Source organism: Pleurodeles waltl, chromosome 7, assembly GCF_031143425.1.
Source record: "Pleurodeles waltl isolate 20211129_DDA chromosome 7, aPleWal1.hap1.20221129, whole genome shotgun sequence".
Classification (NCBI taxonomy): Eukaryota; Metazoa; Chordata; class Amphibia; order Caudata; family Salamandridae; genus Pleurodeles; species Pleurodeles waltl.
Genome location: NC_090446.1, coordinates 1,111,230,222 through 1,111,253,565, shown reverse-complemented (window position 1 = coordinate 1,111,253,565; position 23,344 = coordinate 1,111,230,222). Strand labels below are relative to the sequence as shown.

The window sequence follows — 23,344 nt, the reverse complement described above, 5'->3', positions numbered from 1 at the left end:
TTACTTGCTCTGGTTGCCATCATGACAATTTTTCTTGTTGATCTCCTCACCCACTTTCTCTTTCAACTTCTTCCCACCCACTGGCTCTCTTGGCCCATTTCACCTTTTTGTCTCTCTTCACATTACAGTAATAGTTCTCTATTTGTTGCACTTTTTTGTCATCTTATCCAGTGTTTCTGTCAACAGCTCTCTGTTTCTCACTCAGTAGTCCCTTCCTGTCACCCTCTTTCTTCCGTCTGCTTGTGCAGTGGGGAGGTAAGAGAGGGAGAAGTTAGGGATGGCTCACAGGACCCCAGGTGCTCTAGATGTGTGACATAGTTTGTAGATTCTGATTTCTACCCTTTTCTTCTAGCTTGCTGAGCTGATCCCAGACTCCCCATCTCCTGCCAGCTTGCACCAGTCTAGCAGTAAGGATGAGATGAAAGACAGAGGGAAGGATGAAAGCTGCTGGGCTCCTCCAAAACAACACAGGGCGCTGGAAAACTGGAACTATCACATGGGCCTGCGAAAACTGCAGATGAGGAATTTGTCTAGTAAGTACTGAAGTATATCTTGAAAATCCCCCACTTCGGCAATAGTAGGGGTAACATAGATAAAAGGTCTTCTCCAATTGCAGGACAGTAAATATTGAGGATGGGGGTCCTACAAGCAACGCAACAGAGGTGAAGTTTGCTTTGGAGATAACAAGCATAAAATCATTTGCAACAAAACCTCAACTGCTAGAAACTAGAATCTTGGTAGAACCTTTTCCTGGGTCTGGGAAATGTAGGCTGCCAATCCTAGAAACATTAGTGCACACGAGCTATGAATCTGAAAACACATCCCTGTGACAAAAACTGTGCACTCTGTAGGGAACCATTTTCATAACAGAAACTTAACCTGTCTCACCACGACCGGTGGGGTATTTCTGGGTGTTGTGCAGAGGGTATAAACAAGTTCTCCAGTATTAGATCTTTCATGGAGTCACATGCTTGAATTATTCCCAGTCGTCAAAGTGGATGTCCTACGGTACCACATAAATCAGTAGAGAAAAACCTACATAGAAGTCAATGTTAAGAGAAATTCATTTTAATGCTTATGAGCAGCATGATTTAAAAAGACTCAAAGTCCAGCCAATCAGGGGATGGCACCCTTTAGAACCCTCACCACAGAGGCTTCAGTGCCTCACATTTTCTACTGCATGTCATGTGATGGTAGTCTCCCTGAGCTCTGCTCAATTTACTACTTTTTTCTCCACCTTGAAAAAGATTTTACTTCAGAATACCATCTATCTATCTATCTATCTATCTATCTATCTATCTATCTATCTATCTATCTATCTATATTCTGACTAACCATCATGTCAGAACCTGCTAAAAAAGGATTGTTTAGACCTTGTGGGACATGTGGGAAAAAGAGGCTACACTCAGAAGACCCTCATAAGGACTGCATCTACTAGTAACTACATTCGGAGCACCAGGTGAGACACTGCAAAATATGTTGCACCTTTTCCTAAAAGACATTAAAAGAAAGAGAGGGTAGCCTGCTAAAATCTGGCTCCAAGAGCTAAAATCCAGAGATGCCCCACTTTCAGAGGAATATAGTGATGACTTATTGCAGTCTGAAAAATCTCAGAAACAGGGTAGGTCTCCTGAAGAAGTGCCTCCAGGATCACCAAAACAGACTATAAAAAAGTCCCACCATGGATCTTCAGTGTTCTCTTTAAAAAAAAATCTGAGGAATGTCATTCAAAAAAGGGAAGAATCTCCTCTGAAAAGGTTCACTCTGAATTTACTACTTCTATGAAAGAGATTCACCTGAAGAAATCTTCCAAATCCCTACTGTCGATGACGAAACCACTTATAAAGGTTTCTAGTTAAAATTTGAATTCTCAACGAGGAGAGCATCATCGACTGTAGAATCTACGGTGCCTTCTTCCACTTTCACAACTATGTTTACCTTGGCATATTCACCCATGATCATTTCATCGTCGCCAATGGCATTGTCAATGATCATAACGCTGAGAATCCTTTCCGCCAAGAAAGCACTGACAAAGACACACTCAATGACAGGCCTGTCGTGGACAACACCCACATTGATGACAGCATCGTCAATGGTGGCCCTGTCAACGAAGACCCCGTTGACGATACCCCCATCGACGAGAGTAAGGTCTACGGGATCAACTAACGATCTGTCAACAACAGCTACACTAATAGGAATATTGTCGACAGTGGTTCCAATTACAACAAAACCATTGAAGAGACCTTAATTTCCACCAGTGTCCGACATTCCAATAAGAGAAAAGTCACAAAGACAATTTTACCTATTTACACATCTCCAAACAATGTTTCACCCTGCCCACTGCATACTTACTGGACTATGATGAATCAGAGAACGATGGCCTCTTTGGAGTAGCTCATAGCCCTTCTGAGTTCCATGTGAGGGGCCAAGATGACGACAAAGAAGAGGGAGAGTATTATAGACATCAATTTTGTGCCTCAGAGACACAAACAGGGCATTATGAGAGCCAATATGTTGGTTATGGCCCCGCAAACATAAACAATTAGTTCAAATGCCATTATCTCTAGTTAGTAATCAACAAAATATGCACCAGGATTACTAAAAGAAATTCCTGGACCCTACAAGAAACTGATCTCCCAGTACAAATGCAGAGACCAATGCACTCTCCTCGGGTCTCCACACCGGTTATTTACCCATTGCGTGTTTTAACTGCACCAAAGACTCCATTGTCCACACTGGCTGCTACCTTAGCTGATTTTACAGCAGATGACGGATCTTCCACAGATGAAGAGAGAGAAGAAGGAGAAATCAGAGACCTGGCCTCAACTCCCAATGAATGGGATGACTACTTAATCCCAACACCATTCTCTCCACTACCGCCACCAGTGGATTCTCAGCCGGACGACACTGGTGGCTTCCATAACCTTTTGGAGAGGGCAGCAAAAAAGTTACAGCTTCTCTTATCTACAAAACAATCTGATTGCTTCCTTTATGATTTTAACGAGCCCATGAACAAATCCATCAGAACCACCCTATTGTAGACTTTATCTCGGATGAGGGTCTCAAAACAATGAAAAATCCAGCTACAGCCTCAGCAGTCCTACTGTAGCAGGGCGTCCTCCGTGGACGCAGCCCGCGGATGCCCTGGGGATACGTCCTCTACCGCCGCCGGCCCCGGGGTTTTTTCCGGTGCTGGGTTATCCGACCCGGACACACCTTCCACGAGAGGACGGACAAAGGAAATGCCTGGAACTACAGGGCTAGCCCCAAATAAAATACCAAATTAAATAACCAGAGGAAACAGGGGAATCAGGGATTTACATCTTTATTTATTAAAAAATACAGTAGTCATTTGTTTGAGCATGAGAGAATAATAAAGAAGACAAACAATAACGAGCAGAACAAGAAAGCCCAGTAAAGACAGAAAGAAAAGTAACAAGAAGAGAAAGAGAAAAAAGCACAACAGGAAGTTAAGAAACGTACAAGAATGGAAAGGTAACATGGATAAATAGAAAGAGAGACCAGCACCAGAAAAGAAAGGTAGAGAGAAAAGAAGAGGCAACAAGGAAAGAGAAAGAATATAACACAAAAAGAGGAGATACTTACCCACCTCTGTTTTGTTTTCTTTTTGCAAGCTCCTCCTGAGTTGACCCTGGATAAGAGAAGAATAACAAGAGGAGAAAAGCTTGAAGAAAAGGCAAAGTCAAAAAGAGTCAAGACACATCAAGAATAAAATGATTAAGAGACTGTTAAAAAACTCTTCATTACTTTAATAAACCATTATAACAAAGACAAGTGTGTTTCTCCGTTTCGGATGCTCTCTTAGACCTATCTAAACTGGATAAAAAGTACAAAGCACTGAAGGACTCTCCGGCATGTTTGATTGGCCACCCCTAAACCAGTCTCTGTGATATCACAAGTGGTCTAGTGTCACTTTAAGAACCCGTCCACCCCTATTTCCACGCCACTAGTCAGAGACAGTCGTAGGCTCGACAATACTGGGAAGCGCTTTTCTTCCATGGCTGCCACTACAGTCAAGACTGAAAACTCACTGGCAATACTAGGCCAGTACAATCAACAAATATGGTTGGATATCGCTCCATGTATTGGCCTCTTGCCAGAAGATGTCAAAGAGAAGGCCCTAAAAATTCTCCTGGGAGGTGAAATAACCTCTTCAGAGATTATTAGCTGCTTGATAGGCTTATCCTGGACCAACTTCAGGCAACTGGCAGGTGCAGCTGTCCTCAGAAGTCAAGGGGGCTGAAAGCCACATCTTTCCAGCCAGATATTCTGAGTAAAATCCTGGATATGCCTTACGATCGTGAAGCTCTCTTCGGCAAGCATGTGGATGATTCTCTCCAGATGATAAAAACTGACACCCATACTGCCAAATTTCTGGGAACACCACAGATGAGGAGACAGCACATTTGGGGAACTAGGGGCAGAGGATCATTTTCCTATAAAGGGGGCTACCAACATTACAGGCAACAATACCAGCCATTTCAGAGCCAATATCGCTCCCAGTATTCCCAACAACAATATAGACAAGCGCCTCCAGCCGCTTACAACCAAACACCTAGAAGCTAACAACCCACCAGAGGTTGGGACAATGCCATAAAGCATTGACCTTTCAAGGCTGCTGGTTATCCTCCACAATTCTCCAAAACAACTCTGTGGTAAGATTTCAAATTATCTTTGGTCTCTTAAAACATCAGACAGATGGGTACTAGATGTCATTGCTTGTGGTAAAGCGCTGCAGTTCATCAGGAGACCACCAAATGTTCCCCCAAGAGGACCACCACCTCCACATCTAAAATAACTTCTGTTCCAGGTATCAGCCAATCTAAAAGAGGGAGCTGTAGAAGAGGTCCAGAGGACTCAGAAGGGTAACGGTTTCTACTCTCACTTCTTCCTTATCCAAAATAAGTCAGAAGATTGGCACCCCATCTTAGATTTTCAGAAACTCAACAAATATTTAAGGAAACAGTCCATTCACATGGCTGCCCTCCAGGATGTACTGCTTCATCTCAATCATGGGTATCACATGATGGCTTTCGATCTCCAGGAGGCATACTTCAATGTCCCAATTCACCCAAAGCATCGCAAATTTCTACGATTCATGGCAGCTGGCTTCCACTACCAAATCAAGGTACTGCACTTCGGACTGAAATCGGCGCCATGCATTTTCTTCAGAAGCAGCCTATCTCAGACAGGAAGGAATGCAGGTATTTCCATAGCTGGACAACTGGCTGATAAAAGTGCCCACATCTCGACAAGCAACAAAGGATACAGCAACCTGCCTCGCACTCTTCAACAGCCTAGGCCTCGCTATCAACAAACAGAAGTCTCACCTCGCCCCAAAAAGAACCCAGCCTTGGGAGCATTGCTAGATACCATCAATACCAAAGCATTTGCCTCACAAAAGAGGCAGGCTAAAATTCACAAACTAGCATGAAAACTAAGCAGAAAAAAGTCTGTTTCAGTTTGACTATACAAATGATTCATCAAAATGTTCTTATCTTGCATCCCATTGATCCCAAATTGCTGTCTTCATATGCGACCTTTGGAAGAAGAGTTAGACAAGGAATGGCTTCAAACCCAAGGGTCGTTCAACCACATTATTCTGATCACTCCCACCCACCATGCACAGAAACCAAACCTATAGAAGGTTCTCACGTTTCTGGCACCAATTTCGGATTTTGTGATAACGACTGATGCCTCCCTGGAAGGATGGGGTGCCCATCTCCAGGACTTAACAATATTTGGCTAATTGGATCACTTTCAATAGAAAGTGCACATAAACCTGCTGAAACTCAAACCAATAGCTTTGGCCTTTATCTCTCTCCTCCCCAGAATAGCAAAATCATCAGTGCTAATCAGCACAGACAATACTACTAGTATGCATTACATAAGCAAGCAGAAGGGCACACATTCCCCAGAGCTTTTATAACAAGCGAAAGAAATGGGCTTTTCCGCACCAAATAACACTCAAGGCAGAGCATGTGCCCGGAACAACCAATGTCCTCGCAGATGCATTGAGCAGGACAGAGGCCAGCTGTCACGAATGGGAGATCGATCAACAGACTTCGGACAACAACTTCAGTCACTGGGGCAAACCAAATTTAGATCTGTTTGCGACAAGGGAGAATTGTAAATGTCAACTCTTCACAAGCTGGTGGTACCCACAGGAGAGATAGTGGGGGAATGCATTTTTGATAAGATGGTCAGGGATCTGTGCATACGCTTTTCCCTGATCCTGTTAATCCTGAGATTCCTTATGAAACTGAAGAGAGAACCTTGTTGAATACTCCTGATTGCCCCCAGGTGGCACACACCTCCTGTCCCTCTTGGAACAAGCACATATTCAGCTGAAGCCCATTCCAATGCTTCTCTCTATGAACAAAGGTCAGGTCCTTCATCCCAACGTGACATCCCTTCCCTTATCAGCATAGCTACTAAATTCAATGAATTTGCACAATAGATATTCCTTCAGATTGTAGAGAAATCCTCGCAAGGGTCGGGGCGGTTGCCACTAACAAAACATACAGACTTAAATGAAAACGTTTCTGTCTTTGATTTTATCGAATCTAAAGTTCACCCTATGTCTTCACTGCCAGAACAACTTCTCCCATATCTGCTTCAGTTAACCAAATCCAGTTTTTCCCATTCTTCCATCAGATTACACCTGGCAGCGATCTCTCATTTCAGAAGCACGAATAAAACACCCTCACTGTGGTCCAGCAGGATAATAAAGCAATCCTGAAAGGCTTCTTCAGAACGTTTCCTCTGTTAAAGATGCCTCCCCTTCCATGGCACCTCAGTGTTGTGCTGGCACAGTTAATGAAGGCCCCGTTTGAGCCCATTCATAAGGCAGAATTAAAGTACCTGACTGGAAAACAGCACTTCTTGTAGCACTCACTTCAGATGGGTGAGTTGACGACATTCAAGCATTCATGATAAAGGAGCCATTCCTAAGGTTTAGGCAAGACAGTGTTGTTCTTAGGACCAACCCTAAATTTATACCAAAGGTCCATTAAGATTTCCATCTGGATGAACCCATTGTATTAAGGACCTTTTTTGCCAGTCCGCAAACTATGGCAGAGAAACCTTTACATACATGGGGTGTCAGAAGATGTATTCAATTTTACCTACATAGAACTCATCAGATCTGCAAAGCAGATCAGTTATTTGTTGCCTATGGAAACCTAGGAAAGTGATTGGCAGTTTCCCACCTGACCATAGTTAGATGGATTGCGGCAACTATTCAATTTTGTCAAAATCAGGCTGGAAAATCATTAATTAGCAAAGTTAAAGCTCATTCACCCAGAGCTGTCTCCACCACCACAGCTCTCTTTGCTGGTGTTCAGGCAATTTGCTGAGCATCTACGTGGACCAGCAGGCACACCTCTACACAACATTTTTGCCTGCACTCTTCCGGCAAAAATGATGTGGCTGTTGGACAAGCAGTATTGCACTATCTATTTTAATAAGATGAGCCATTTAAAACTTTCTTTCCCATCATCCACTATGTTATGTTATTATTTGCGGATGTTAACTGCTAACTATTCTGATTCAAGCATTTGAATCTATGAAAGAACCAATACTGGAGAAGAAAGTTAGTTACTGACCTGTAACTGTAGTTCCCCAGTATTGGTATATTTCACAGATTCACCTTCAACCCACACTCCTCACCATAGAGGCTCCCCTTATTTCTCTAATGTATTATATTCCACTTGTGCTGCAAAATCTGAGGGACTGGTGCTTCTGTCGTGTGGGTTCTACAGGGTGCTCTGGCCTGATTGGGTGGACTTTGGGCCTCTTTAAATGAGGTTAATAAACTATTAAAGTGAATGTCTCCTAACATTGACTTCTATGTAGGTTTTTCTCTACTGTTTTACATGGAACCATGGGACTCCCACTTCAACGTGAGGAATGATTCAAGCATGTGAGTTTATAAATGATACCAATACTGGAGAACTACAGTTACAGGAAGTAACTAATTTTCTTTTGTACCATGTCTCATCTCCCATCAGTGCACACAAACAGATCCTCTCATAAACAAACTCCAGTACTTTGTCCATGAGTTCCTAAGGTAAAACAAAATGTAGGGGAAGGGCCATCTAAACAGAACCCTCTGCTCTCTCTCTCTCACTTGGACCACCAGTGAGTGCCTAATTGATTTTCTCTCCTCCTGAGACCTCATGGACCTCTTGCCTCATGAAAAATATAGTTTCAGCTTCCAGTAAAGTCACCCTTCACTGACATCTCTCTTGTACTCTTGGTGCTGGGCAGCCTGTCACAAAGACACAGCTAGCCCCACTTACCTATGATAACAATTAATGGAGGACCCACTAGGTGATGTCTTACGAGCTACTAGTAAACTGGCTAAAATTGTACATTTGAGAGATCTTCTCAAGAAAAAACACAGTTTTGTATGGTCCACTGACTGTCAGAATGAATTTAATGCTTTGAAAAATGACATAGTTTTGGCTAAAGTACTTGTGCCTTTTGTTCCTAACGAAGAATATATTATTACAGTGGATGCAAGTAATGAAGGTCTGGCTGCGACGTTAGTTCAGAAACATTAAATTGGAAATGAATCTACAGTTGGTTTTGCATCCAGATCCTTGAAAGAAAATAAAAAAATATTCTCTGTCCTAGAAAAAGAACTGTTGGCTTGTTGTTGGGCAGTAGAGAGATTAAAGTGTTTTATTTGGAGGAGAAAATTCACTCTTAAAACTGATCAGAAGCCTTAGGTAAACATACTTGGTCACACACCTAGGTTGGCAAGCTGAGTTAAAAACTGGGGCAATACAATTTCAGCACTGAGTACATTCCTGGAGTTAAAAATTCAAGGCTGATTATCTATCACCCGCTCCGGGTATTAGTTTGGAACAATGCATAAATGGTGATGAAGAGGATGAGGAATGTTTGATAGTGGTGATTGATTTGTGTTAGAGAAATGTTTTACGGAGGACAAATAGATGAATGAAATGTTGAATGATGAGGATTTGAAAACGGTAACAAAATATATCAACCAAGGGTGGCCTAAGGAAAAAGTGCTTTTTGTCACTATTCAGTCTTATTCCAAAGTTGCTGATGAACTATCAGTGGAGACGAATGGGATGCTGATACGAGGAGAGAAGTTAATTTCCCCTAAGTGTTTTGAGAGACAAGATAATTGACTACAGTCATGAAGGGCATTTGGGCCAGATGATTATCAAACAAAAAATCAGAGATGTTTGTGGTGGCCAGGTATGGACACAGAAATCATTGCTAAAGGAAAGGCTTGTTGTGATATGTGCCACATGTGCAAGGGAATGAAAACTGAGTCAGTGCCATTGAACCTTGTATTGCACTTGAAGGTCCATGGGTTAAACTGGTTATAGATTTCATTGGATCGTTCAAAACTTTACCACCAAAATGTAAATATGCTTTGGTGGCGGTAGATTACTATAGTAAGTGGTGGGAGTTAGATTTCATGGAGGAACACAACACTGCTGAAGTCATAAAGATTTTGAGAAAATTGTTTTTGAAAGAAGGGTTTCGAAACGAAATTGTATCTGACAATGGAGTTCACTTCATTTCTAAAGAAATGAGGGAATTTTTGGAAAGCATCACTATTACACATAAATGCATTGCACTATGTCACCCTCAGGCAAGTGGTCTGGTCCAAAACATGAATCGTACATTGATGCACAGTATTCAGTGGGCTGTCCAAAACAAATATGATGTAGTTGAGGCCGTGGATAGTATGTTACTGGAATATCTCATTTAGAAATTATGAGAGGCTGTGTTCCTACATCAAAACTGTGTCTTGGGTGGTTAAGGAGTTTTCAGGGTAAAACTAGTCATATATTTTCTGTAGACAAGATTATGCAGGCCAGAGTTGAAGCTGCTCAAGAGAAAATGAAAGTTGATTACAACATGACATAATGTAAAAACAAAATCAGATGTGATGTTAAAATAGGTGATTGGGTATGTCTGAGAGACCCGACATGTAACCAAAGGGAAATCCAAATTCAGATCGCCTGAGAGAGTGGATACTGTGTCAAAAATGATATCCATTAAAAAAAACAAAAAAACAACATGAATGGTGGAACAAAAGCAGAGTGATAAAGGTTTTGAATATTAGTGATTCATGTGATAAATCTGAAAATCAGTCTGAGCGTTTTATACACAAGGCCAACCTAGGTGGGAAAGTGAAGTTTTCTTCACCACCATGCAAAAGTAAATGAATGATAACTAAACCAATGAGATACCATGATGTATAGACATGTATAGTTACTTTATGTTCTTTCATTAGTTATTTTACTGCAAATTCTTTAGAGAGAGAGAGAGAGAGAGTTAAATGTAATGGCAACATTTACTTTAAACTTAGTAATGGCTATTATAAGTATTCTGTAATGTGTTCATATTTCATCAAAAGGTTTTATAATAACATGTTATTTTTATTCACATTCTATTTGCGTCTAAGAAGGAAGATGTTGTCGTGATGTATCATCTGATAGAGACTTCTAGTTGCAGATTCCTTACCTTAGAATTTCCCCCAGGCATTAGACTGGATCTGGAGATTTTTCTTCGAGCAGTACCCCTGCTCGCCGTGAGGTGGCGTCTGTCGACTCCGCAGACGTCATTGACATCGTGGTCACTGTGATGACGTCGGGGTCGTATATAGGTGCCACCTTGGCACACTGACGTCAGTTCTTTTCTATCCATGCCAGCCTATGCGCAGATCCGGAGAAGAGCTACCCCTAGTCATTTTTTGACTAACTGCGATACTTTTGTCGAATATTTTTTGATGAGTTTTGGATGCGTCGAGAGATGCCCTGAAGACCGGTTTTGAGCCCTTCGACTCCTGTCACCGACTGATGTCAGATCTGCATCTCATGTGCCTTTGGTGCCTGAAGCGCAACCACAACCCAAAGTCATGCTCCGAGTCTCAGGCCATGAACCCGAAGGCTTTTGAGGGTTTGGTCCCTGAAGTTCATGGCGGCCTGACTCCGCAATGCTCCCGGTCTCATTTGAGAGGAAGATCACAAAACATTGCTACTCCTCTTCATCCAAGCCATCGAGATGATCCTGTCACAAGAAGAAGTCGAAGAAGGCCAAACATTCTTCGACTTCACCCCATTGCTCGGACCTCTACCATCAGATCATGTGTCTGGGGCGGCTCCGAGCCTCGCCCAACTTTGCGGGAGCCGGTGCCACCCCTTCCCAGTTGAAAGAGTTCTATGAGGCCATGCGTCTCATCTTTGGGCAGACCGACCCATCCTCGGCTTCCAGGAGAGTTGGTAAGGGCCCCTTGGGTTCCATGCTGGCAGGTTTGGCCCCGGCTCCGGGGGGCACCTCCGGATCCGCTCTTGGATCCATACTGACACCGATTGTGCCAACATGATCTTCCCTGATGTCATTTGTTTGGTCCCGCAATCAACATCGATCCTATACTTATCTCTGATGACCTGGTGCCGGAACGGCATTGCTTGACGCAATTCTGTTTTCCCTGGCTCCCCTGGGCCCAGGGCACATCCAGACCCTTCTTTCTATCAGTATGGCTATGGGGATAGTGTAAAGGGGTGGCTGGGCCCTTTAGAATACCAGCTTGACCCTTACATGGACCCGGGTCAGGATTTGGACGACGCAAGCAGACTAGATAACTTCTCCTGACACTGGCATACTTTCTCCCCCTACTGTGGCTACGGAGGAGAAAGCTTCATACTCCATAGTGGTAAGAAGGGCTGCTGAGGTTTTGGACCTCGAGCTTCCTTCTATGGAGGGCAGAACTAACCTTCTGAACCAGTTGATTTAGCCTGGGGCTCCAGTTCAGAACCCCTCCTTCCCTTTAATGAAGCCCTTACGGACGTCCTACTGGGTACCTGGTCCAAACCCAGCACAGGGGCTCCTGCGAATAGGACATTGGCCTGTGATGACCGACCCAAAATTCCTGACCCAATATCCTTCGCCTGAAAGCCTTGTGATCCAGGCTTCTTCATCATCTGGTGCATTCCCTTCAGCTCCCACGGATAGGGAATAAAAAAGACTGGATAACCTTAGGAAAAAAATGCTTTCTTCTGCCTGTCTAGAGTTTGGGCTGATACTCCCATACTCTTTTGGATATGGTCGCGCAGGTGCTGCCCTGAGTCCTAGAGGAGGCTCTGGCGGTTCTTTCAGAAGCTTTTACTGACGGTAGAGATGCAGCAATGTTCGTGGCTCATTGTGGACTGAATACGACTGACTTACTAGATAGATCGGTTGCATCGTTAGTGGCCTTGAGGTGCCACACCTGGTTGAGGATGTCTGGCTTTTCAGGGGATGTCCAGCAATCTCTGATGAACATACCCTTTGATGGCACCCATCTCTTCAGAGACAAAACAAACTCAGCACTTGAGCGCTTTAAGGACTTCTGGGCTATGGTTCAGTCACTTGGCCATGTAGCTGCTCCTCACCCCCTACCGTCCGCTTTTCACCGCTTTCGTGGCTACAGAAGAGGCACCCAGCCAAGTTCATTTCCACCCGGCCACCAACCCGCGCATGCTTCACAGCCTCTGAGCGGACGCAGGATCCCACATGCTTGTGGATCCAGCTACCCACCCACTCCACCCCTGCCCCCTCCGCTGCCTCCAAGCCTTCCTAGTCCATTGGAACATCCTGGACCAGTTGGCAGCAGGACTCGCCATCACCTGCCCTACTGGGAATCCATCACCATGGACAGGTAACAGTTGCAAATTGTCTGGAGGGGCTACTCCCATCAGGGGAATCTCTCTGACAAGGTCCAGATCGACATCCGCTCCCTACTGGACAAGGGAGAGAAGGCCGCACTCATCCTACTTGACCTCTTGGCAGCTTTCGACACAGTATCCCATCGCAACCTGATAAGAAGACTCCACAAAGCCGGCATCAGAGACAAGGCCCTCATCTGGATCCAATCCTTCCTCTCCGGCAGAACGAAACAAGTGAGACTCTCCTCCTTCCTCGCAGCTCCCACACCCACCACCTGCAGAGTGCCCCAGGGATCCTCCCTCACCCCCAGGTTGTTCAACGTCTACATGGCCCCGCTAGCCACCCTCATCAGAAGCTATGGAATAAACATCATCTCCTGCACCGACGACACCCAACTCATCCTCTCCCTAGCCAAAGAACCCGACAAGGCCAGACACAACTTCCACGAAGGCATGAAACCAGCCACCAACTGGATGAGAGACAGCTGCCTTCAGCTGACACAAAGAAAACAGAAGTACTCATCATGGGCCCTCAACCCAATGCATGGAGCGACTCCTGGTGGCCACCCACCCTCAGAATCCCGCCCACCCCGCCAGCCAAGCCCAAAACCAAGGAATCATCCTAGACCCCGACCTCAGCCTTAACCATCAAATCAACTCAGTCACCTCCACCTGCTTCCGCACCCTCTGCCTCATACGCAAGACCTTCAAATGGATCCCCCTCGTACATAGAAAGACCATCACACAAACCCTCATTACCAGAAGACTGGACTACGGCAATGCACTCTACGCTGGAATCAACAAAAAACTCACCCTCAAATTGCAAAACATTCAGAGTGCCGCTGCCAGACTGATCCTCGACCTACCCCGACACTGCCACATCTCATAACACCTACGTACACTGCACTGGCTCCCCATAGAGAAAAGAATCACTTTCAAGATCCTCACCCATGCACACAAAGCCCTCCACAACACCGGACTAGCCTACCTGAACCAGCAACTCAACTTCCACGTACCCCATAGGGCCCTATGCTCAGCCCAGCTCTTTCTCGCAGGAGTACCCCGCATCAGGAAAACCAGAACAGGAGGACGCTCCTTCTCCTACCGCACAGTCACCGCATGGAACGCCCTACCCATTCACATAAGACATACCACCTTCCTCCCCAGCTTCACGAAGGAACTGAAGACATGGCTTTTTTAATCCACCTCATCGGTAAACGGTACACTTACCACTCCCCCTGCGCCTTGAGACCCTAACGGGTGAGTAGCTGCACTTTACAAACACTAATTGACTGATTGAGGGGAATCTCTGTGACAAGGTCCAGATCTCAGAGTGGACTGCACTAGATCTGCAGTGGTGGCTATTGAATCCAGATTGGGTCAACTGCAGATCTCTCTCCCTTCCCCAATCTTACAGTAGTGACAGATGCGTCACTCCTGGAATGGGACAGCCACATGTGAGAGGCGGAGATCAGAGGCCTCTGGTCTCTGGCTGAGAATGGGCTCCACATCAACTTTTTGGAGCTCCAGACGATCCAACTTGCATTGAAAGCATTCCTCCCTTCTCTCAAAGCGAAAGTGGTGCCGGTGTTCACCGACAACACCACTGCCATGTGGTACTGCAACAAGCAGGGTGGAGTTGGGGGGTGGGGGGTCATGGACCCTCTGTCAAGGGGCTCTTCGCCTCTGAACATGGCTGAAATGCTAGGGCATTTCAGTGGTTGTTCAACATCTGGCAGGCTTTCTGAATGCCAGTGCAGACAAACTCAGCCGTTGATGCATAGTCGATCACAAATGGTGTCTCCATTCAGAGGTGGCGCATGGTCTCTTCCAGCAGTCGCGAAAGTTGGTTAGATCTATTTGCCTCTGCAGAGAACTTGCAATGTCAGCTGTTTTGCGCATTGGAGTTTCCAAGGCGGCACTCGCTCGGTGACGCTTTTCATCTGGAGTGGAGCTCAGGCCTCCTTTACGCCTTCCTGCCAACACCCCTTCTGCCCAGAGTTCTGAAGAAGATCAGGCACAATCAGGCCCAAGTAATCCTGGTGGCTCCGGACTGGGCACAGAGAGTCTGATATCCCGAGCTACTGAGCATGGCCATCGATCCTCCAATCGGACTGCCCCATCAGGAGGATCCCCTGTCACAGCAGCAGGGGACGGTCCTTCACTTGAACCTGTCCAGACTCTGCCTCCTTGCGTGGAGATTGAGCAGCGTCAGTTCACAACCTTTGACCTTCTGCCCAAAGTCTGTGATGTTATCTTGCCAGCCAGGCGTCCCTCCACCAAAACGGTATACGCCTGTTGTTGGAATAAATTTGTGGCATGGTGTATCAACAAGTCTGTTGATCCCCTTTCTGTACCTTTCTCATAGGTTCTCCTCTTCATTCTGTCTCTTGCCTAGCAGGGCTCTGTACTTGGCACCCTCAAGGGTTATTTGTCTGCCACCTTTACCTTAATAAGGCTGCCAGACCAACCTTCTCTGTTCAAATCTCCCATTGTTAGGAAGTTTCTTAAAGGAGTCACCCACATGTTCCCTCTTACCCCATTCATAATGCCCCAGTGGGATTTGAACTTGATTCCCACATATCTCATGTCTGCCTCTTTCGAGCCGCTCCACAACTGTCCCCTGCGGCTCTCGACTCTTAAAACTGCCTTGTTGATTGCCATCACCTTTTCCCGCAGAGTAAGTGACCGCCAGGCTCTCTCTTCAAAGCCACCATTTCCAGCTGTCCATCCTGACAAAGTGGTGCTTCTTACCAGGGCTTCCTTCCTTCCCAAAGTGATGACACCTTTTCATGTAGGCCAATCAATCACCTTGCCTACTTTATACGCACACCCACATCCCTTTCATGAGAAAAAGAGACTCCACCGCCTGGATCCAGAAAGAGCATTGCCATTCTACCTCAATCGTATCAAAGATATGCGGGTGGTCGATCAACTCTTTGTGGATTATGTGGGTGCAAAGAAAGGAAGGGCGGAGCAGAAGAGGACCATCTTGTGACGAGTAGTCCTCTGCATCAAAATGTGCTACGCCTTGATGAAAAAGCAACCCCCTGAGGGTTTGCGTGCTTATTCCACCAAAGCAACTGGTGCTACCACAGCGTTAGCACGTGAAGTTCCAGTCCTGGGTATCTACCAGGTAGCGACGTAAGCATCCCTGCACACGTTCACTAAATGTTACTGCTTGGATAGTCAAGTCCGCAGAGATGGCTACTTTGGCCATTTGGTCTTAAGAACTTTTTTGGTGTAATCTTAGTTCGCAGCCCACCACTGGGGATGGTATTGCCCGGGTATCTATTCTAAGGTAAGGAATCTGCAACTAGAAGTCTCTGTCAGATGAAAAAGTTACTTACCTTTGGTAATGATATATCTGGTAGAGATATTCTAGTTGCAGTTTCCTTACAGACCTGGCCATCCTTCCTGCTCTGCGCACTGATTTCTAGGGACAGGAACTTCCCTTTAAGGGCCCTAGGGCCAGATGTATCAAAGGTTTTTACCCATTCTATATCTATGGGAAAATGTGTTCATACATATGGCCCTTAGTTTTGGAGCACCATTCTCAGTGTTCTTTGTGGCTCTGCACTACTGGCGTGGAAAGTCGTGAAAAGAAACTGACATCAGCATTCTGGGTGGCACCTATATATGACTGTGATGTCATCACATCAACCACAAAGCCCTCAGAGTCGACAGACGCCACCTGAGAGCGCCCAGGGGTACTGCTAGAAGAAAAATCTCCAGATCCAGTCTAACGCCTGGGGGAAATTCTAAGGTAAAGGATCTGCAGCTAGAATATATCTCTACCAGCTATATCGTTACCGATGTAACTTGTTCATCATGTCTCTTCACACAGCTTTCCACATTCCAGGTCCCAATGCTCTGGAATGTGGAATGCAGAGTGAAGCTGAAGTAAAGAGCATTCCATATTAGTCGTTGGAGGTTGGAGTCTGTGGTGACTGTGGCCATTAAACATGATGCTTCCATCTTACAATTTGTCAAGTGTTTTGTGAAGAAGCACCTCCACAAAGTATTTAAATGAATTTCAATTATCAATATATTTCGTACATTTCTTCAATAAGGCAGACAATACTTTTTCTGAAACTTTACTGTTTACATGTCATGTAAAATTGTATTCAAGAGTTTATCTGTTCTTTTTATAACTTCTTTACGGTTGACAGTATACGATCGTGCAGTGTGTGTGCCCAGGAACAAATAGAAGTGTGTAAAAACAATAAAGCAGACTTCCGATTGATTAAAAACGATCTCACCCACTTGCACACATACAAGCAGGTCGCTTCCTCAGAACAAGCTGTATTATCAAATACAGTCAGAACATCCAGTATTCATGCTCCCGTTTTATTACAATCCTGTGTAGAGTCTGATCCTTTTGCTTTCGTCCCTCTGACACATCTGTGATTTGCTCCGACTAGAGCATCTAGAGACACCTACCAATGAGCTGCTCATGAACATCGATGACTACAGGAGGGTCCAGGAAGAGAGGACTCTGATTGATCGTTGCCTCCCTGCAATACAAGACGGGAAGGTGAGGTATTTGTCAGACAGTGCTGTGCAGTAAGATATTAGCTCACCTGACATGTCTGTTAATTTGCCGGGTGGTCCGTGATGGACCGGCGGATTCATTTTACGAGACTTTGGATAAACAGGCGCCTCATTTTGGATTAAGATAAATTACTAGTATGATTTTGTATTATTTTTGAATACATTTTTTAAAAAGTTTCAATTGACAAAAACGAATGGCAGTACGGGAATGCCTGATGAGATAGCCACTCACTTTCGTCACTGGTTGGCATAGGGCACCTGTTAATATTACGTCAGATAAATCAAGCATTTGCAAATCCATTACTTCTTATCCTTAATCCGTTCACTACTAGGGCGTTTAGACACCTCTGTGCTACTCCTTTTATTTTTATTTTTAAATCAGTGTTAAGTTGTTCAGACATTTGTACATCTTTGGTTTCTTGTAAACTTTACTTTTTACAACACTTTCTGGGCTATGTGCTTATACTCTACAGCAATATCTGACTGCAGCCTGAATATATGTATTGGAAAATGGGGAAGTAACTGAAACCAGAATGCTGGTTCAACCCCCCTGGGGCGCATGACGGAATGGTTCTGTCGTGCTCTCCGGTGCTTGTGTGCGGAGGACGGAACCATTCTGTTCTCATCACATGAGCCCAAATCCATCGGCTGCTTACAGCAGAGGGATTTGGTTTTTGTAAAAACGGCCTCGGTAGATAATTTTCTCTGCGTCTGTGCTGATGGGGCTATCTCTGCCCCAGCACCTAGGCACACGGGAAAGGTATCATTGGAATGCGGGGCGACCTCCAAGCAGGGTCCACCCAATAGACACCAAGGAGGTTGGGAGCGACCCCTTGGGCAAGGACTTTTGCTCCCCTCTTACTTTTGTATGCCCCTGGGGGGGGGGCAGAATGCCTACTAGCCACCAGGGATTATTTTTCAGTTTTATTACATAGAGTGGGTGCTGCCCAAAATGGGCATGTCAATGTCCCCACCCCCACAAACACGATTAACAATCTTTCTTCCACCCCCCCAATGCAGGTGGGAGTTATTACCCCTGATCAGTCCCCCGAGGGGGGGCAGAAAGCCCACTAAAAACCAGGGATTTTTTTTTTATAAAAAAGGGGTGCGGGCTGCCAACAGTTGATATGCCAATGTCCCTACACCCAGACACAAATAGGAATAGCCTTTCTGCCCCTCCTGGTGGGCAGATGGAGGTTATTACCCCATATCTGCCCCTCAGTAGGGGCAGAAAGCCCGCTAGTCACCAAGGATTTTTTTTAACAAAAGAGGGGTGAGGATCTGCCCACAATGGACATGTCACTGCCTCCACACCTCAGGCACAATGGGGGCACTCTTTCTGCCACCGCCGGGGAGGCAGATGGGGGCAATTACCTCCATCTGCCCAGTGCAGCATGGTGGGGGGGTAGGGTTAGAAAGCCCACTGAACACCAGGGATTACATTTTCTTTTTATTTGTATCAGGGGCTGCCCAGCATGGACATGGCCATGCCCTTCCCTCTAACTAGGGAAACCGTCTTTCTGCCCCCCAGAAGGCAGATGGAGGCAATTTACCCCCTTTCTGGTCATGGCTGCCCAACATGGGCATGTTCATTCCACCCCCCCCAAACTCTAAAAAGGAAACAGTCTTTCTGCACCCCGGTGGGGAAATAGGGGGCCCTAGACACCAGGGATTACTTATTTTTGTAGGGGTAGGGGCTGCCCAGCATGGGCATGCACCCACCCCCTCAGAAATGGTGAAACAATCTTTCCGCTCCCCTGCAGCCTAAAGCATTTCACCCCAATGGCTAACAAGAGGATATTTGATTTTTTTGGGTGTTGTTTTTACAAATTAGGCTATAAGAGATTGGCTAACTCCCAGTGTCATCCCAGTTGCAATGGTGAACAGCTGCTCTTCTTGGGCTTGGGTAGGTTGCCACCTGGAAAAACCTATCAGACTCAGGCAGTGCTTAATTTGTGCTTATTGTTTCCGGTGAGGAGCACCAGCACTTATTTTTGACGGCCGACGCTCATTTTTCTACCTCAAGCATTTACTGGGAACATAAAACATTAATGGGAAAGACGGTTGAAGGAAAAAACGAAAAAGCGTCACAATGGGAGAAAGCAGAAAGCTGCAAGAGTGAACTGAAGGGGCAGGAAGTGGCTTTAAAAGGATTGAAGAGGCCCAAAGTGGCTTCAGGATTACGCTGCCTCAGTATTCCTTGTTCGCACATTTAATTGCAGCAGCCGCATGTTTAAGAGGAAGGCTTTGGGCACCAGCACGTTTTCATTTACAAATTAAGCACTGGACCCAGGCAGTTCTGAAAAATAGACATCTGGGGGAGTCTACAGTGGTGTGCTGCACATCCATTACACACCATTTTCTTACCCACAATGCCCTGCAAACCTCAAAATATGACTAAAATCACACATTTTTATTTCATTTCTGTGTCATATCCTTCCGGAAAAAGAAATAAACCACAAATTCCCCTCGGTCTCCCAATAAAATGATACCTCCCTGGTAGGGGTGCCCAAAGCAGAGTCAGGCTAAAAACATATTAAAAAACTGCCCTTTTGGACACGCTTTGGTTCCCCCTCAAACTATACATGTTTTTGGCCCTTCTCCATCGCAGGCACATGGTCCACCCACATAAGTGAGGTGTCATTTTTATCAGGAGACGAAGGGGAATGCTGGGTGGTAGGAAGTTTGTGGCTTCCCTCAGATTCCAGAAATTTCCATAAGAGAAGTATGAGGAAAATGTTATTTTTTAGACAAAGTTTGAGGTTTGCAAGGGATTCTGGGTAGCAAAATGTGTGAGGAGCCACACAAGTCATCCCTCCCTGGATTTCCCTGTAAAATGTCCCGGTTTGCTAGGTTTCCCTAGGTGCCAGCTGAGCTAGGGCCTAAAAACCACAGCTATCCACACTGCAAAAAATGGGTCAGTTTTGCGTGGAAAATATTGATGTATCCATTTTGCGTTTTGGGCTGTCTTCTGTTGCAGGCACTAGTCCTACCACACAAGTGAGGTACCATTTTCATCAGGTGAGTGCTGGGAGGAAAGACGTTTGTGGCTTTGTGCAGATTCCAGAACTCTCCATCACAGAAATGTGAGGAAAATGCGTTTTTTAGTCAAAGTTTGAGGTTTGAAAGGGATTCTGGGTATAACAACGTGGTGCGAGCCACACAAATCACCATGTCCCAGATTCCCTTAGGTGTCTACATTTAAAAAATGTACAGGTTTGCTAGGTTTCCCTATGTGCCAGCTGAGTTAGAGCCCTAAAACCACAGCTACCCACTTTGCAAAAAAAGGGTCAGTTTTGCACAGGAAAATGTTGATGTATCCATGTTGCTTTTTGGGCCATTTCCTGTTGCGGGCACTAGGCCTACCCACACAAGTGAAGTACCATTTTGATCACAAAACCTAGGAGAATGCTGGGTAGAAGGAGGTTTGTGGCTTTGTGCAGATTCTAGAACCTTCCATCACAGAAATGTGCGCAAAATGTCTTTTTAGTCAAAGTTTGAAGTTTACAAGAGATTCGGGGTAAAACAACCTGGTGAAAAGCACACAAGTCACCCCATCCTGGATTCCCCTAGGTGTCTAGTTTTCAAAAATTTATAGGTTTTCTAAGTTTCCCTTGGTGCTAGCTGAGTTTCGGCCCAGTCAGTTTTGCTTGGAAAAATGTGATGTGTCCATGTTGCGTTTTGGGACGTTTTCTGTCGCAGGCACCAGGTCTACCCCCACAAGTGAGGTACCATTTTTATTAGGAGACTTAAGGGAACACAGAATAGTAGAGCAAGTGTTATTACCAATTGTATTTCTCTGCATTTGCACCTTCCAAATGTAAGACAATGTGTAAGAAATAAGTAATTTTGAGAAATACCCTCTAACTCACATGCTGCTATGGATAACCACAAATTCAGAGATGTGCAAATAACCCCTGCTCCTAAACTCCATATCTTGTGCCCAGTTCGGAAATACATTGGTTTCCTTGATACCTACTTTTAACTATTTATATTTTACCATATGAATTGCTGTATACCCGGTGCACACTAAAAAACCATTGCAAGGTGAAGTTAAATTATTGGCTCTGGGCACCTTGGGTTCTTGATTAACCTACACACCCTATATATCAGAAGGGTCCAGCAGACAGAACGGTATATTTCGTTTTGAAAATCTGACATACTTAGAAAAAGTTACAGATGGAAATGTAGACACAATTAGCTATTTTCTTCAACTCAATTTTAATATATTTTTTATTTCAACAGTTACTTCCTATAGGAAAACCTTGAAGGATCTACACAAATGACCCTTTGAATTTTCTATACCCTTCAGAAATGTATAGCTTATCGGGAAGCACCATTGATTTCACACCCATTTCTGCCACTAACTGGAAGGAGGTTGAAAGCACAAAAAAATAGAAAAAAATGGATTGTGTCCCAGTAAAAGGCCTCGAACTTCGGTTCAAGTCTGCCTGTCCCTGAAAGCTGGGAAGATGGTGATTTTAGCGCTGCAAACCCTTTGTTGATGCTATTTTCAGGGGAAAAAAACAGAGGTTTGCTCATGCAGCACTTTTTCCCATTTTTCCCCCAAAACACAAAAAATTGCCATATATTGCCCATTTTCTGGGTCCCCTCTAGGGTAATCCACAAACCTTTAGAATCCCCAGGATGTTGGGAAAAAGGTCATACATTTGATGGTGATTCCTTATGTGGACAAAAAGGTATGGGGGCCTAACAGTGACCAACCCGAAATAGTCAAAAAAAGGCTTAGCATGGGGGGAAAGAACCTGGCAGCAAAATGGTTAATGTACCTGTGTTGTGGTAGCAAGAATCACCCCTCGGCTATATTGAAACATACCACAGGCATATATTTTCCAATTCTACACAACCTAATGTTTCTCCTGACTTTCCTCATTCTGATTGAAAGGTCAGTAGAACGAGCTGAACATGGCACCTGTAAAAATTGCTTCCTGAAAACATGGCAATACCCCGGTCTCCCTCTCACAGGAACATTTCTCTTTCAAGATTTAACCTCTCTATATGTTCCTCTTTGTCCTCTGAGAATGTGGATCCCAGACATGTATGGGTTTTCAATGAGTTGTAGCAAGAATCCACTCTAGGGAATGTTTTTGCTGGGGTGCTTCAACAATACTGCAGAAGTTACATTTTTTGTGAGCTAAATTCCTCAGAGACAGAAGCTACAGAGTCGTGTCAAAGGCATAGAAAAAATGGGACTGTAGTTAAAATGCCAGGGAGGGAGCTTTATGGCCTCTGTTGCGTCTGGTGCCAACTGAGTCCAGCATCCCCTAACGGCAGCTCCGTTGCTTTTCTGATGATATTACTTCAGGCAAACTTGCTGGCTTCTGTCGTACACCTGACCGATGGGTGCTTCAACGTGTAACGGAAATAGCAAACTCTGCTAACAATACTCCAGTCCTCTTTTCAATGCAAAGCAGCCAATACATCATGAAGAAACTGCAGACATACTTTGCTTCAAATCTGCTTCAGTTTATATTTATTTGCTCATCTGCGAGCAAGGCGGCAGGACAGACGAAATGTCCTAGATGGTTTTGGCTTGGAATGGCTTGGCAAGCAAAACAACTGATGGATTAAACCCAGATCTGTGACTGGGGGTGAATGTTTGATTTGTTCTGCATTCCGTCCATCTGTTGTTTTTGCAGATGGTTTTGGTAGCACGTAAATAAGCTTGAAGCAAATTTGAAGCAAAGTATATTCCCGCAGTTCTCTTCCAGGGGATCCTCATTAATAGTCATAAGCACTGAATATTCCCGTCCATATGTGGGGACCCCGCAGCATATGCCAAATATATATACCAACGTAATCCTGCTCATCATCCAACCACTTCTGCCAATCGGGGTCAGTGGCCTGCAGCGGACGCAGGACCCGCTAAACATCCGTCTTGTCACCAAGCACCCTCCACAAGGAAGGAGAAGCCCGCACTTCATGGTTCACATCCATTACATTTTATTTCAAAAACAGGTGACGCGTTTCGACCTGCCGGTCTTTGTCAAAGCTGTGAGAACAAAAAACATAGTGCCCTCCTTCCCTTTGAAAGCAATCCAATGCATGCA

At 44.9% G+C, this 23,344-nt stretch overlaps 1 protein-coding gene across 4 annotated transcripts in view; it reads left to right on the top strand.

Moving 5' to 3' along the window:
* The window catches only part of MYCBPAP (MYCBP associated protein), a 670,648-nt gene that overhangs the window by 153,545 nt on the left and 493,759 nt on the right, over positions 1–23,344 (top strand). For all 4 annotated transcript variants that reach the window (XM_069200066.1, XM_069200065.1, XM_069200063.1 and 1 more), the window contains exons 5-6: positions 353–533; positions 17,144–17,256. In XM_069200066.1, coding sequence (XP_069056167.1) covers positions 353–533; positions 17,144–17,256 — 294 coding nt within the window. The remainder of the gene's footprint in view (positions 1–352; positions 534–17,143; positions 17,257–23,344) is intronic.